At 49.4% G+C, this 14,537-nt stretch overlaps 3 protein-coding genes and 1 non-coding gene across 7 annotated transcripts in view; 3 read left to right on the top strand and 1 right to left on the bottom strand.

Moving 5' to 3' along the window:
- LPCAT3 (lysophosphatidylcholine acyltransferase 3) overlaps positions 1-3,635 on the top strand; it is a 43,714-nt gene extending 40,079 nt beyond the window's left edge. Inside the window, exons 7-13 of one of the 3 annotated variants that reach the window (XM_058282704.2) lie at positions 524-632; positions 1,403-1,489; positions 1,583-1,749; positions 2,392-2,539; positions 2,614-2,772; positions 2,872-3,000; positions 3,277-3,635. In XM_058282704.2, coding sequence (XP_058138687.1) covers positions 524-632; positions 1,403-1,489; positions 1,583-1,749; positions 2,392-2,539; positions 2,614-2,772; positions 2,872-2,988 — 787 coding nt within the window. In that variant the 3' untranslated portion in view covers positions 2,989-3,000; positions 3,277-3,635. Of the gene's footprint in view, positions 1-523; positions 633-1,402; positions 1,490-1,582; positions 1,750-2,391; positions 2,540-2,613; positions 2,773-2,871; positions 3,001-3,228 lie in introns of all 3 variants that reach the window. The other 2 variants (XM_004448484.5, XM_004448483.5) reach the window with 2 other exon arrangements.
- A 204-nt stretch (positions 3,636-3,839) lies between these two features.
- On the bottom strand, positions 3,840-8,108 carry EMG1 (EMG1 N1-specific pseudouridine methyltransferase). 2 transcript variants are annotated; one of them, XM_071210154.1, is made up of 6 exons: positions 7,793-8,108; positions 5,757-5,858; positions 5,510-5,651; positions 5,082-5,140; positions 4,509-4,585; positions 3,840-4,123 (listed from the first exon to the last, which is right to left on the bottom strand). In XM_071210154.1, the coding sequence occupies exons 1-6, from the start codon at positions 7,958-7,960 to the stop codon at positions 4,045-4,047; spliced, it is 627 nt and encodes a 208-aa protein (XP_071066255.1). In that variant the 5' UTR covers positions 7,961-8,108; the 3' UTR covers positions 3,840-4,044. The 2 variants fall into 2 exon arrangements, with proteins under 2 accessions (XP_071066255.1, XP_004448538.1); XM_004448481.5 differs by having other exon boundaries at positions 4,509-4,658; positions 7,793-8,101.
- A 94-nt stretch (positions 8,109-8,202) lies between these two features.
- PHB2 (prohibitin 2) lies at positions 8,203-13,055 on the top strand. Its single transcript, XM_071210153.1, has 8 exons — positions 8,203-8,500; positions 8,676-8,760; positions 9,070-9,149; positions 9,984-10,168; positions 10,713-10,842; positions 10,965-11,068; positions 11,476-11,553; positions 11,945-13,055. The coding sequence occupies exons 1-8, from the start codon at positions 8,374-8,376 to the stop codon at positions 12,023-12,025; spliced, it is 870 nt and encodes a 289-aa protein (XP_071066254.1). The 5' UTR covers positions 8,203-8,373; the 3' UTR covers positions 12,026-13,055.
- LOC111766778 (small nucleolar RNA U89) lies at positions 11,136-11,403 on the top strand. Its single transcript, XR_002798747.1, has one exon. It is a non-coding gene; the product is annotated as a small nucleolar RNA U89 (small nucleolar RNA).
- Positions 13,056-14,537: the final 1,482 nt, after the last annotated feature.

The following is a 14,537-nucleotide window of genomic DNA, read 5'->3' as shown; positions in this document are numbered from 1 at the left end:
AGCCCCAACTACTGCATTCTCCAGGACAAGCCTGGCCCTGGACTGTCGCAGTGGCCCTCGTCCCCGCTCGCTGCTCGAGGGCCCTTTTCAGCTTCGGTCACTTCCAGCTGCTCATTCTGATCTTTTAGTACAAATGTAAAAATTCACTTTTATGCTGCAGGATTTTACCTTAACCAGCATGTCCCTGCCTCTAAAGCCCATTTTGTCATTTAAAAAAACAACAGATTTTTAAATACATATCTCAGTAGAACATTAAGTGACTAGAAGAGCCCCTTTGCTGATAACCTGTCCAACCTGTATGTGAGCATCAATTCAGCCAAGAAAGGAAGAAGCAGATCAATATTGGTTCTACTTGTTGTCTTAACTACATTGGGTTTTCAGTCCCAGTGTAAATTGAGAACGCGGGTAGACCTTGAGGTCAGTTCCAGGTGGAGAACCACACCCTGGACATTCCTCCCCATTATCTAAGCTGGAGGGGGAAGGGAGTGGCCCCTGCCCTCGTGACCCTGTTTTTCCTTTCCAGCACCATTCCTGCCCTCAAGCGCCTGAGTCTGGGCCTTATCTACCTGGTGGGCTACACTCTGCTGAGCCCGCACATCACTGAAGACTATCTCCTCACTGATGACTTCGAGGTGAGTGGTTACTAAAGCAGCAGCAGGATGGCTGCAACAGAGACAGAAAATGGACAGGCAGGATCCCTGGGGATAGCAGAGAAGTGGCTAATACCATCTACAGATGCATGTTGGTTTTGCTCTTGCTCTGTGAGTGGGTTTCAGTGCCAGCCAGGCAGGGCCTTGTTCACCAGCCAGGAAGGGCTGTGCCAGGTACATATCTGGCACCCCAGACCTTCCGCAAGAGCAGTGCTCAGCTGGCTCTATTGCATCCAAGTGACTTCTTAGAGCCTAGCAGCTTCTGGTCCTCTCTAGCCTCTTTTCTTTTCCCTACTGATGGATCTGAAGGCTTCTAAGGAAATAGGAAATCAAGGAGGAGGGATGTGCTGGCTTTTTGTTCTGAAAGGCTTGCGACAGTTCACACCCACTCTGGGTAGGTTGTGTTCCTTAAATTAACATTGAACATTCAGTAATGCACAAGTCCCTCAGTACTTATTGCTCCAAATGTCCAGTGCTTTTGGATACTGGAAGGCATCCAGTAGGGAATAAGTTAAGTACAGTGCTGCTCAGGACTGCGAGGAAAAGGAGGGGAATGGATGTTCACTGGGCACCCCTGCTTATTCCTCTAAGCCTATGACAAAGGCAATTAGGCCAGACCCTCAAGTGGCATCTGGCAGCAGTACTTTGACAAGTCTGAAGTAGTCAGCCACAACTTGAAACAGAAGAACATTAAGGGAAACTTGCCTTACTTGATGATATCCCCATTGCACATGCGTTCTTTCTCTCTCAAGAATCGCCCTTTCTGGTTCCGCTGCATGTACGTGCTGGTCTGGGGCAAATTTGTGCTCTACAAATACGTCACATGTTGGCTGGTCACGGTAAGTAGGAAAGAAGTGGTTCTACTTAAACAAGCAGTGGGGCAGTAGGAAGGAGAGTGACCAGAACCCTAACTGAGTTGTTCCTACCCTCAGGAAGGAGTGTGCATTTTGACGGGGCTGGGTTTCAATGACTATGATGAGAAGGAAAAGCCAAGGTGGGATGCCTGTGCCAACATGAAAGTGTGGCTCTTTGAGACGACCCCCCGCTTCACTGGCACCATCGCCTCTTTCAACATCAACACCAACGCCTGGGTGGCCCGGTAAGCAACAGGCATGAAGTTCTGTGCCTTAGCTCCTTCCTTCCGCTGCTTCCCTGTACTTCAGGGCCGGAATCTATTAGGTCACCTCTAACCAGCTTTTCCCACTCTGGGTAGAACCTCCAGTCACTTTCACACTTACTTCCTTTTGTCTCTCCCACCGGCCCCTCCCCCAAAAAAAGCACCTACCTGTTACAGTTGAGAAAACAAAAACAAGATAACCAAGTGCCTGGAGTCCTGAATTTTAATCCCAGCTCTGCCACTGGTTTCCCGTTCTCCACTGCACTGTGTAAAACATGTATTTGCTTGTTTGTCCCCACCACTAGAGGTAGGTGCATGAGTAGAGAACCGGTCCCTCCTGTTCACCTCTGCAGTGCGGGCACTTAATAGGCACCGCCATTACCTGCCGAAGCGGCTTGCCCAAGCTCACCCAGAGACAAGTTGTCTCTGAACCGTGAGTCATCAACTTAACTGCCTGTCATCTGGAAAGCGAAGCAGAAAGCACTACCTCCCCTACCCCCTGGTGGCCGCAGGTGGCAGCTGGCTACCTCTCCACTCCCCAGGCACTGAGAACCTGGACGCAGGCAGGAAGGTGGGAATGCGAGGACTAGTGTGAGGCTCATTCGCCCCTCCTCTTTTCTCTAGCTACATCTTCAAACGGCTGAGGTTCCTTGGAAATAAAATACTATCCCAGGGTCTGTCATTGCTGTTCTTGGCCCTCTGGCACGGCCTCCACTCAGGATACCTGGTCTGCTTCCAGATGGAATTCCTCATTGTTATCGTGGAAAGACAGGTAGGCCTCAGGGGCGGTGGGCGAAAGGGCAGAATGAGAGGGGCCAAGACCACTAACCTCTCCTTCCTCCCCAGGTTGCCAGCCTAATTCGAGAGAGCCCGACCCTGAGCAACCTGGCGTCCATTACTATCCTACAACCTTTCTTCTATTTGGTGCAACAGACCATTCATTGGCTCTTCATGGGTTACTCAATGACTGCCTTCTGCCTCTTCACGTGGGACAAATGGCTTAAGGTAAGTGAGGGCCCCCTCGCAAGGATGGGAAGGAATCAGAGACCTGGGCACTAAGGCATGACCCATGCCCTCTACTCAGTGGCCTGTGTCTCTTCCCAGGTGTATAAGTCCATCTATTTTCTTGGTCATGTCTTCTTCTTGAGCCTACTATTTGCAATGCCTTATATTCACAAAGCAATGGTGCCAAGGAAAGAGAAGTTAAAGAAAATGGAATAATATATTTTCCTGGTAAGTAAACTTCCCTACAGCTAGACTGAAACTACCAGTTACAGGGTAATAGGTTGGAAAAAAGACACTATCGGGAATTAGGGGGAATTTCAAGGTAGCTTGGCTACCAGGGAACATAGTATGGGGCACTGACTATTCTGAGGCCCCCAAGAGAAGCTGGGAGGGCTGCATACCAGGATCTAAGAGGTATAACGGACCAGCTTTCCAGTCAAATGCCTTCTCTTGCAGGTGGCCTAGAGCAGGACTGGTGCAGAAACTACTTGTCTCCCTTTTCAGAGGAAGTCCCTCGCCCCAGAGCACAGAGAACATAGAAGCCAGGCATCTGGAAGATTCCACACTCCTAGCCGTGCCTCTGTTGCCAGCCACATCTGTTTAAGGCCAAAGGGGACACTCTTGTGGGAGGAGCAGAGGGGCCCATGTCTCCCCTCAGAACTCCCCCATGCACGTTGCCTTATCTCTTCCCCTCTAGCCAGGAATCTGTTGTTTTTTTTTTCTGCCAATTTACTATGATTGTATATGTGCCGCTACCACCGCCCCCCCCATGGGGGGGAAGGAAGGGGTAAAGGCCCTGCCTGCTCCACTTTTTCTACCTTGGAACTGTACCAGATAAAATCACTTGTTTGTTGAGTTTTTCACGCTTGTACTCCCAGCTGCTTTCTTTCAGACACGGTTCTTCATACCTGCCCCTGCTGCAGTCACTAGGGCTTTCTCACAGTAATCTAGGAAACGTGGAAGCAAAAGCCTGCCCTAAAGCCTGGACTAAGCCTGGAACCTAGCTGTGAACACTGGCCTCACCATTTGACACTGCTGAGCCTAGGAACCCCCAAAGAACAACCAGATTTGCAAAAACACTGTTTATAGGATAAACAAATAGCAAATTTACAGCCTTGGTGTCCCCAGACTCCACAGTCTCAATGCAGAAAGGTCATCTTCCAGCAGTCAGTTCAGAACAGGCTGTCAAGGACACAATGGCAACAGTCTTTGGGTTTCAGAACAAGGTCTCTAACTGTCAAATGACCCCCCACACTTCTTCAAAGGCTGTGGTCAGTTTTGCACAGGTGAGGGCAGCAGAAAGGGGGTAGTTGCTGATAGACACCATCTTCTCTGTGTATTCCACATTGACCTAGAGAAATAACAGTTCTGTCAGCCGATTAGCATTCAGCTGAAATAGGTGACGGGTTTATCCCTTCTCCTGAAGGGCAGGAAAAGTATGGCTGGGCTAATACTTCAACAGTGCTATTTAAGAGCCCAGCTGTACAATAGATGAGTAAGACCCTATCTTTGACTGTTCCCAGTATTACAGCAGTCCTCAAAGGATGCACCCTGGGGCAGCATGTGGAACCCCCATTTGTCTTCTAGTTCTGTTTCTCCCTTCTGTTCCCCAATGTGAAGGACAAGGATTACTGCTCTCTGAATTCTGTAATAAGTTTTAACTCTACAAAGAAACAAGCGCTGCAGGGCAGAGGGGTCTAGTTTCCTTGGGATTAAGGGTTGATTCCAGATCCTACCTTGCCATGGGCAAAGGCCCCCACCACAAAAACAATAGGGTCACTGCTGGGCACCAACTCTCGCACATCACTGGCAACTGAGATGGAAAAAGAAGTGCCGATTTTCATACATCCAACCGGGAAGTGATCTGACACTGGATTCTTAATTACCTTTAAAAAAAAAAAAAAAAGTAAATCCCGGACACATTCTCAGACTTTTACCTCCAGCCAATAAGTTGATTTTTTTAAGGTTTATTTCCACACCCCCACCCCCCACCACCACCTGCACTCCCTATATGCTTGTCATCTCATCTTTAGGAGACACCGGGAACCAATCCTAGGACCGCCAACGTGGGAGAGGCACCCAATCGCTTGAGCCACCTCAGCTCCCTGGTTTGCTGTGTCTCTTACTGTCTTTCCTATGTCTCTTTTTTGTTGTGTCAGCACAGGCCAGTTCTCTGTGGCACAGGCCAGCTACGCCTTCACCAGGAGGCCCCGGGATGAACCCCAGACTCCGCGCCCCCCCCCAAATAGTAGATGGGAGCCCAATCTCTTGAGCCACATCCACTTCCCCAGTAAGTTTCAACACTTCACCTTTAAGAGCTTCTGGGGGCCATCAGCTGCTCGAACACTGAGTTTGTGTAAAAGCTGAACTGGGAAGAAAAATAAGTTCAGAGCTAGGTGGAGACCCTACTTCTTCTGTCCACTAATCCAACCCAAAAACCCACAGATAAGGTAGATTCTGTTCCCTTTGCATCCAGACTACCCCAAAATTTTAGGAACAAGCAGTTGTCAAGCACATGACAAGTAGTACAGCTGATGAGTTCAGCTCTCCCTTTTGCACTGGGCCAGGAACCCCCACAGGAGAGTGGTCCCTGTGTGCACACAGATAGGTAAGAAGAGCCCTTGTATTGTATAAAGCATGATGTTCCCCCAGCTTAATGCTTCCATATTTAATTTCTCCCTTTTTCTCTTCCTCCCTTCTTCACCACTGCCAAGTGTTAAGTGCTAAGGCTTCTCACCCATGAGGCCACAAAAGCGATCAAAGGTTCTGGGAATTCGAGTCTGGGGGTTCACTTCAATCAGCACATTCTTCTGGGTGTGGATATAAACCTGAAGCAAGCCAGCTCGATTCAGGGGACTGTCCATCAGCATCAGCAAGCTCTGAGGGAGACAAAAACCACAGCCCAGTTAAGGCTGAGGAGAAGCAGCAACTGCTTCATCTCACAGACAGGCTCAAGGGGTCATGAGCAATGTTCCTGGCATTACCTGGTGGGCTATATCTGGTCTCACTTCTCCAGGGTCCCGCCCATTCTTCAACAGCATAGACTTGTGTTTGTCACAGTTGAGTAGCTCATATGTCTTCCCTACCTGAAGAACAGGGAACATGAGGAGAGCAGCATAAGGTTCTATTACCTCGTCTGGTGGTTCTCATAGTGTGGTCTCTCAACGGCTTCATTGTCATCATATGAGAACTTGTTAGAAAGGCAAATTCTCATTCCATCCCATACCTACAAAACCAGAAACCCTGGAAGTGAGGCCCAAGCAAGCTATTCAGGGATTACTGTGTGGTCACATTTACCCCCAAGTAAATGATTTTAGAGGAAAAAGGACAAAGGGTATAATCTGTACTTTCACATGATCTAAATTATTTCATTTTTTAAATCTGTGACTATTAGGCAAGGCCAATGAGAGATCCTGAAACAAGGCAGGAGTTACATTAGTGAGCAAAACTGAATGTGTAGGTTTATCACAGGGCGCAGTAAGGCATATACTGGGCAAATACACAGTACTCTGTTTGCTTACACAAAACAAACATGCACTAAGTGAAGAGCTACAAATCTGAACAAGAAGAGGTCTAAGAATGCTAATGGTGCAGCAACAAGTTTAGTCAAGGAATACTTCTCTCAGAAGTAAAAGAGAAGAAGACAGGTTATTCCCAGTTTTTAAGACTGATGTGAATAAAGGTATGGACAGGATCAAGAAAAAAAATGTGAATAAAAGACACTGAAAAAGTAGGAAATGAAGCAATAAAGGACAGTGATTAAACATGATTTCTTATGAAACTGCTTTGTAAACTGCAGAATCTTCACATAACACGCAGAAAGCTAGAAATTATTCTTCCATTAGAGGAAAATGATGGGGATGACTGAGGATTATACTGGAAACTCCATATATACTAAAAAAGACACCTGAAATTGATGATAAAGATCTGGACTGCATCTGTAGCAGCCCAAAGAAATCAAAAAGAATTAGAAACCAAAAGAAATATTGCACATTGCAATTTGGAGTCCTAAGGAGTGCTAAGATGGTCAATGAAAAGTCTAAAGACATACTGTTAAGAACTAGCAATTCTGAAAGGCTAAGTTTTTATATATCAATAGATCAGCAGTATCTACTACAACATCTTGAGATATATGACTCCAAAACCCGGGTAGGATGTAGATTTTGAAATTAACTTAATAGCTGAAATGGCAAGAATGGCACAGAGTTAACACAGAGGAAGAACAAAGGACCAAGAACTACATCCATGGGACACTCTTAGTTATACAAGAGAATCTCTTGAACAGAATAATTCAGTTACAGCTCATTAATATGTAATAACTAAGGTTGTTGAATTTATATAGTTGAAATCACAATGTAATTTTATGAGTTGTGATTTAAAAATTTGAAAATAACTAGAATACTCAGGATGAGTGAAAAAAGGCATAGTAACAAAATAACCAGTTTTTAAAAAGATGAATAGAGCTGAGAAGCAGGATAGGAAATGGTTTTTTTAAGCCACATTTGGCTATAAAGAAGTAATGTTTTTATGTACAATCACTGATTCAACAAAGACTTATAGAGCACCTACTATGTGCCATAACTGCAAGGCACTGGGAATACAAGAAAAAAATTTTTTACTGTCATTCTCTGCCCTTACAGTCTTAAACAACCACATGAATATTTAATTCAAATTATGATAAACACTATGAAGGAAGAGGAAACAGTTGGTGAAAGGATAACAGGAGGACCTAATTTATACCAGGGAAGAGGGGAGTCATTTCTATGAAGACGTAGCAATTAACCTATAATTGAAGAATGAGTAGCATAAAAGATTGGATAAGTGTTGAATGAATGAACAAATAAGTAGAAATTACTAAGGGGAGCTTCCAGTTAAAGAACAATATGTGCAATGGCCTTAGGTTATAAAAAACTGTAAAAAGGCCAGTGAAACTAGAGCATATGAAATATACAGCTCGTCACCCTCATCTCACGGAGTCCCATACTATCGATCTACCAGTTCTCCACTTGTCCCAAACTACCTTGACTGTCTCCAGACTGGCCCCTTCCAGCACCACAATGAGCCTACGGCCTCCGATCTTGCTTCCGGCCCCGAATCGGGGCCTCTTGGGCGCCGCAGCATCCCAGCCCTCTTCCTCCTCCCCACCGCGACGCCCGCGAGGTTGGAATCCACCACTGGGCGCAGCCATCTTGCCACCGGCCGGAAATTGCGCTATCGTCCTTACATCAATCTCTCGCCTAAGAACCTCCCGCGGTAGCGGACCTCGCCCTAATCGCAAACTTCCTTCCGGCTGCCATTTTGGAAGTGGGCGCTTCGAAATGGCGATTGTTTGCTCTCTAGCTCTACCGAAGCCGCCCCGGGAGGGCCGGGCTCCAGGAGAGGGCGGGAACTTCCGGACGCGCGATTCCTGTGCGCGAAGTTCGGGTCCGGCACTGGGCAAGGGGAGGGTTTAGAAGGGAGCGCGTTTCCGGTGCCCTTTCTCCCGCGAGCTTTGTGGTCTCCGGACCCTCGTGTGAAGGGTACGGTCCTTAAATTGGGGCCGGGTAAAGACAGGCCCGCACGTCCTTTTAACTCCTGGTGCCCCCGGCTTCAGGAGCGGACATGGCCCAGAACTTGAAGGACTTAGCGGGCCGGCTGCCCGCCGGGCCCCGAGGCATGGGCACGGCGCTGAAGCTGCTGCTGGGGGCTGGCGCCGTGGCTTACGGCGTCCGCGAGTCGGTGTTCACCGGTGAGCTTTCCTCCACCCGCTCGCTGGGCCCGACTCGTTCCCTTCCGACCTGCCAAGACCCTTCACGCCCCTCCCCAAGCCCCCTGCCCAATTTCTCCGGGTCTCCGCTCTCACCTAGTCCCTCACCCCGCCCCACCAGGGCTTAGCACGTAATGGCCACCCCCTCTCCCCACAGTGGAAGGCGGGCACAGAGCCATCTTCTTTAATCGAATCGGTGGCGTGCAGCAGGACACCATCCTGGCCGAGGGCCTTCACTTCAGGTAATGGCGGGCAAAGGCCAACTGACCCTGATCCTTCACCCTGACGTCTACCTCCCAGTGGCTATGGTAGTATTTGCAACAGAATTCGACCCTGCACTTTTTCCTCTCCTCGTCCCCGCTGCCAGGACAGCAAGTGCCGCCCAAAACTACAGCAGCATGTAAACTGTTGTTCTCCAAAGGAAGGAGAGACTATCTCCTTCTCCGTGGCCATTAAGGGGAGAACCAGGCCAAGAGACACGTGGTAAGAGGAAGCCAGGCAAAGCTCGTGGAAGTCGGTCTTGACACCTATCCCTGTTCCCTCCACTCCAGGATCCCCTGGTTCCAGTACCCCATCATCTATGATATTCGCGCCAGACCCCGAAAAATCTCCTCCCCCACAGGCTCCAAAGGTAGGTGTGGGCACTTGGGAACCATATGCTGATGGGATACCCAAAATAAACTAGGGAGCCTGGAAAGAGATCCTTAGGGAAAGATGGCTTCCACATTTGCAAAAGAGTGATAATAAAAGTACCTGTCTCCTAGGGTTAAAGCTGTGTATCACCTGACACTGGTTTTGCATGTTTTTTTTTATTAACTGTCCCTTCCCCTCTTTCCCAGTGTAAATTCATTGAGGACTGGGATGTCGTTTGTCAGTTTCAGTGCATAGCTCAAGGCCTTGTTTTAAAGCCTTTTAAGTTTTATAATTACTTGACTTATTAATTATACCCAGTAGTATGCCCTGTTTTGGTGAAAGTGTTTTTTGTCACGGCTCTTCATTGGTGCACCTGCTCCAGACTATACTTAGAAGTTGTGCCTTAGATTCCCCAGACCCTCAGAGCATGTCATTTATTTGTTCATTCACTAAACTCTAGGCCTTTCGGATTAAAGATTCACAAAACTCAGTCTTTGTCTTCAAGGGAAGGGTATAGTCCAGTAAAGGAGACAGTTTATTGTGCTTCATCATGGTAGAGGCCGTGGTGGAAGTTTTACAAAGTACAATGGCAAAAGCAGGGTGAACTTCACTAGTGGAGGGAGTATGGGTAAAGAAAACTTCATAGTGGGTGGGAATGCATGTGGCCTGTGCCAAGGTCATATCTTCCTTACCACCTCCCCCAGGGGAGTTCCAGTCTGCATAGGATTGCGCTAGGCACAGAGGGAACCACGTGGAGCTGGGCAGGGTGTTGGATCAAGAGGCCAGATGAGATCCCATGACCTTAACCAACTACTGCTGGCCTCTCTGTCAGATCTGCAGATGGTGAATATCTCCCTGCGAGTGCTTTCTCGACCCAACGCCCTGGAGCTTCCCAGCATGTACCAGCGCCTCGGGCTAGACTATGAGGAACGAGTGTTGCCATCCATTGTTAATGAAGTGCTCAAGAGTGTGGTAGCCAAATTCAATGCCTCACAGCTGATCACCCAGCGGGCCCAGGTCTGGCCATCTGTGCCATGTCACAATTCCCTCCCAGGCCCAGGGCACTGAGACCAGGTGTCAGGAAAGGCAGCTGACAGAAAACAGTTGTGACCCTAGTTCTGTTTCCACTTAAAAGTTGTTCTAATGGCCACTGTGGGAAACAAGGAGAGCCAAGCCTAGAACGCTGTAGCAGTCAAGTGTTGGAAGCCTAGGAAAAAACACAACTTCCTGCACTGCTTTTGGCAAAGAGGCTTATGTTAAAGGTTTATCCAATAGGAAGCTGAGGAAATGGTCAGTGTCTTGTAGAGAGCACAGGATTAGGAGTCACTGTGACCTGTGGTAGTATAACATCTCTCTGAACTTGTCTCATCTATCAAATGATGATTGGACCAAGTCCTTTCCAACTCATGTGTTCTAGTGAGGAAATAAGAAAGGGTCAGGGAGTTTCCTGGCATTTTTAAGAGACCTAGTATTCATGGGGGCACAACAGCACACCTTCCTTTCAGTTTTCCAAACCCCCTTCATACTGCCTCTCCCTTTCCCTCCTCACGCTTGCCCCCAGGTGTCCCTGTTGATCCGACGGGAGCTGACGGAGAGGGCTAAGGACTTCAGCCTCATCCTAGATGATGTAGCCATCACAGAGCTGAGCTTTAGCCGAGAGTACACAGCTGCTGTAGAAGCCAAACAAGTGGGTGAGTTACAAGGGGAATAGGGCAAGGGCTTCTGGGAATGCACGGGGAGGGAGGGAGGGAGGGAGGGCTCTGTGGATGGGTTCCTGACACCTCACATCTGTGGCTTCTCATTCCCACCACAGCCCAGCAGGAGGCCCAGAGGGCCCAGTTCTTGGTGGAAAAGGCAAAACAGGAACAACGACAGAAGATCGTGCAGGCCGAGGGTGAGGCTGAGGCCGCCAAAATGATATCCTTCTGCTCAAAGATGCCAGCCTAGCCCCTGGAGCTCCTGCTTTCCCCATCTCCCTCATGGGCCGGCTGATGACACTAAGGCGAATGCGACTCCGTGCTCTATGACCCTTGGTTCCCTGGGGAATGAGGGTTAGGGATGGGATCTGAAATCTTAGTGGGGGTACCTGAGACCTGGCTCCCCACTGTAAGGCCAGATCAATAGCACTGCTGGCCTTGCCTCCATTGCTGCTGCTGTCCCCAGTTCCCAGCAGCTGCCTGCAGGGGGGCCCACACGTGGGAACCAAAGTAAGGCTAAGCACGGGCCATCTGAGCGCAACCTTGAATCTGACAGCCTAGAGGGGTCTGGAGGATCAGGGCAGAGATTGAGACCCAGGCTTGTACCCTTAACTCGGCCCTGCTCACCTGGGAGAAGCACTGAGCAAGAACCCAGGCTACATCAAACTGCGCAAGATCCGGGCAGCCCAGAACATCTCTAAGACGGTGAGTCTGAGCGCAAGTGCCCAGCATGTCTCATGGGGCTGCCTTGCCAGTGAAAGAAAGTGTGTGTTAAAGGACTTGGAAGTGAGCAAATTAGACTCTTGCTTGTTCAAGTTTCTATTCAGACTGGCTTCTCTTGACACTCACACCACCACTACCTACCCACCCGTCAAAAATGATTCCTCTGGGGTCCCTTGCCACTTTTTGCTATATGTTGGTTAGGGTACTGGCATGTCATAATTGAACAGCTCACCACCCTAGACCCTTGAATGAGGGCGGAAACCATGCCCAGTCCTAACCCACATGTGTTCCAGAAGCGGTTATTGAATTGCCAGGGTAGGAATCAAGGTTGTCTTTGCTTAACACAAGCATCTGTCTTTTTCCTTCCCTGTAGATCGCCACATCACAGAACCGTATCTTCCTCACTGCCGACAACCTTGTGCTGAACCTACAAGATGAAAGTTTCACCCGGTGAGCGACATGGGCCATGGTGGGGTGTCACAGGAACATGGGACCTGAGCCTGATCACTTGGGTTCTGGAGTTTGCACTGCTACCAGCTGCTTGTGTGATCTTGAAAGGTGCTACTTTGCATCAAGTTTATTCAAAACGGGAGTAGTTGACAATTCCTACCTTACATCTCCCGGGATTGATTCATATCAAAGGCACCTTACTGTAAAGTTGTCCAGCTGAAAAGTAATGAAAGAGCAAACTTTTGTTCTTACTTGGGAGCCCTAATCTTGCTGCTTGTGAACATGGAAGGATGTTAGGAACAGAGGGGTGAGGAACAGCAGTGCCAAGAAAATAGGTCTCTTCCTTTCATGAGCCTGAGATTTTGGCTTCCGGCCTCTTTTTTTTCTTCTCAAGGAGGTCAGGAGGGTTTAGAGCTGGGGGTGGAGGGAGTGACCTGAGGCTGTCAGATCACATGTGCATTTTTCTTCTCTTCTCTGTTTCCTGTTGATCTGGTCGTCTGGAATCCACAGGGGAAGGTAAGTTGCTGTACATCCGTGTGTCTGCGGGGTCCTGCACCCCGTCTTCTCCAGGTGCCTGCCTCTCACATAGATAGCCTCAACCAGGGGAGGGCAGTTGAAGGAGTGGCTGGGGTGTTGTGCCTCACATTTATATCCCCTAATAACGCCATCCATCTGTCCCTTTGTTTCCACAGTGACAGCCTCATCAAGGGTAAGAAATGAGCCTGGTGACCAAGAACTCCACCGCCAGAGGCCCTAGATCTGCTGCTCCCCCGGCTTCCAGGAGCCAGCCAGGGGCCCAGCGCACCTGCCTATGTCCAGTGTCGTGTGACGGCTCCCGTCCATCCTTCCTGGATTAACAAAGGCCGAACCTTTTTCAGGGGATGACGACTTTCCTCACCCGTGTTGGCCAGGGGTGTTGGGACGGTGTGTGATTTTTCAGTGATTTCCTATAGCGTTGGTTCCTTCCCTCAAGGTTGGGAGGAGATAACTGTCATCCCAGGAATCCTCAATAAATTTTTATTACTAAAGCCCAAGTCAAGGCCTCACGTGTCCAGGCTGGGGTAGGGCAGCCACGCATGTGCGCACACACTCCTGAGCCTGTCTTTGTACCTGCCAGCAGAGGGCACAGGCACAACTGATCTCTGCCGAGCAGTTTTTAGGGAAGAATGGAGCATGGGCCCTGCTGCTCTGCCCAGCCAGCCCAGCAGTGGGCCCAGCTGACCTCCAGTCCGCAGGCCCAGCTGCAGACCACCTACCCCTCATTTCTACCGCATCTCATTTACATATCAACATCTCCTTTCTGAGGTTGGAGCAGCTGTGGCTTTGCTGAGCCAGACCAGAAAAACTGATGATCCCAAGGAGAGCTGCTTCCTTGGTAACAGTTCCCTGTAGCTGTGGGGGAGACTTAAGTGTTCAAAGCCCAGTGGATCATGTTGCCCGCTGGGCTACCTATGCTTTCAGTTTCTTAGTCACCAGGGCAGCAGCGGTTTGTGTACCAGAGCCTTACCTGCGAAGTGGGCTCTTCACAGAAGAGGTGCCTGTCTTCCATTCTTAGATGAGCTTCCTCATACCCTCAAGACACCCCTCACTGAGCCTCAAGCACCGAAAGAACGAAGCCACTGCTTGTGTCTACAGCTCCCCCCACCCCCACCCATTTCCCATTCCTTGTTCTTCCGTAAGACAAAACTATCTATTACAAAATGCATGGTAGGGAGGGAGCAAGTCTTAACAAAATTGGGGGGATTGGGTTAATCTTCAGATTAGAATTTGAATAAAGTAAATTAACTTGACCCTGCTCTGGCAGCTCCCACCCTAGGAGCTGCGAGTCCAAGATGAAATTGACAAGACAACAAAAGACAGGTCAAGTGAGTTGGATCAGTCTTTCACATGACCATATTCATGCTTTATTTCTTCAGCTTTCCCAAGGCAGGAAGAGGTGGAGGTGCCTGGAGGACAGTATCATTTCCAAAATCTGCTGCAGCTCTAGAGGCAGCCATTTTGTCTCCTCCCATTGTTCCCACTTCCTAGTGATTCACTCCCATCCAGAGGGGTAAAGGTCAGAGGTGGTTGCTCCGGAGGCCTCCACAGATCTTTGGGGTGCCCTGAAGGTCATTGCCGAGGGAGCCGGCCCGGGAGCCATCTTTACCAGACAGTGTTAGGAGCTTCACTATTAGACCATCCAACACTGTACTGGAAGATGGACCCAGAGCCGGCCAACGAGGAATTCCGGGCTAGAACTGACCAGTTGCTACATGGCTCTGGCCGCAGGCCAGGTGAGGTCTCAGAAGAATGCGCAAGCCAGTGGCAAGCTCCTGGTCAACTGACCTGGATCAACCAGATGACAAATCACACCGGCTTGGGGGAAGGCCTCGGGCCATTGTGTCCCTCCAGCAGGCAGCCGGCCAATCAAGAAGCACCTCTTCTGCGGCACCCTTCGCTCAGCAAAGGGGCCTCTGGGGGGTGTGGGGAGGGGAGGGCAGGGCGGCGGCTGGGGGCTGGGGGCCTGAGGCGATGGA

The sequence above is a fragment of the Dasypus novemcinctus genome, chromosome 20 (genome assembly GCF_030445035.2).
Source record: "Dasypus novemcinctus isolate mDasNov1 chromosome 20, mDasNov1.1.hap2, whole genome shotgun sequence".
In the NCBI taxonomy this organism is placed as follows: Eukaryota; Metazoa; Chordata; class Mammalia; order Cingulata; family Dasypodidae; genus Dasypus; species Dasypus novemcinctus.
This window is presented reverse-complemented; position numbering and strand designations above follow the sequence as displayed.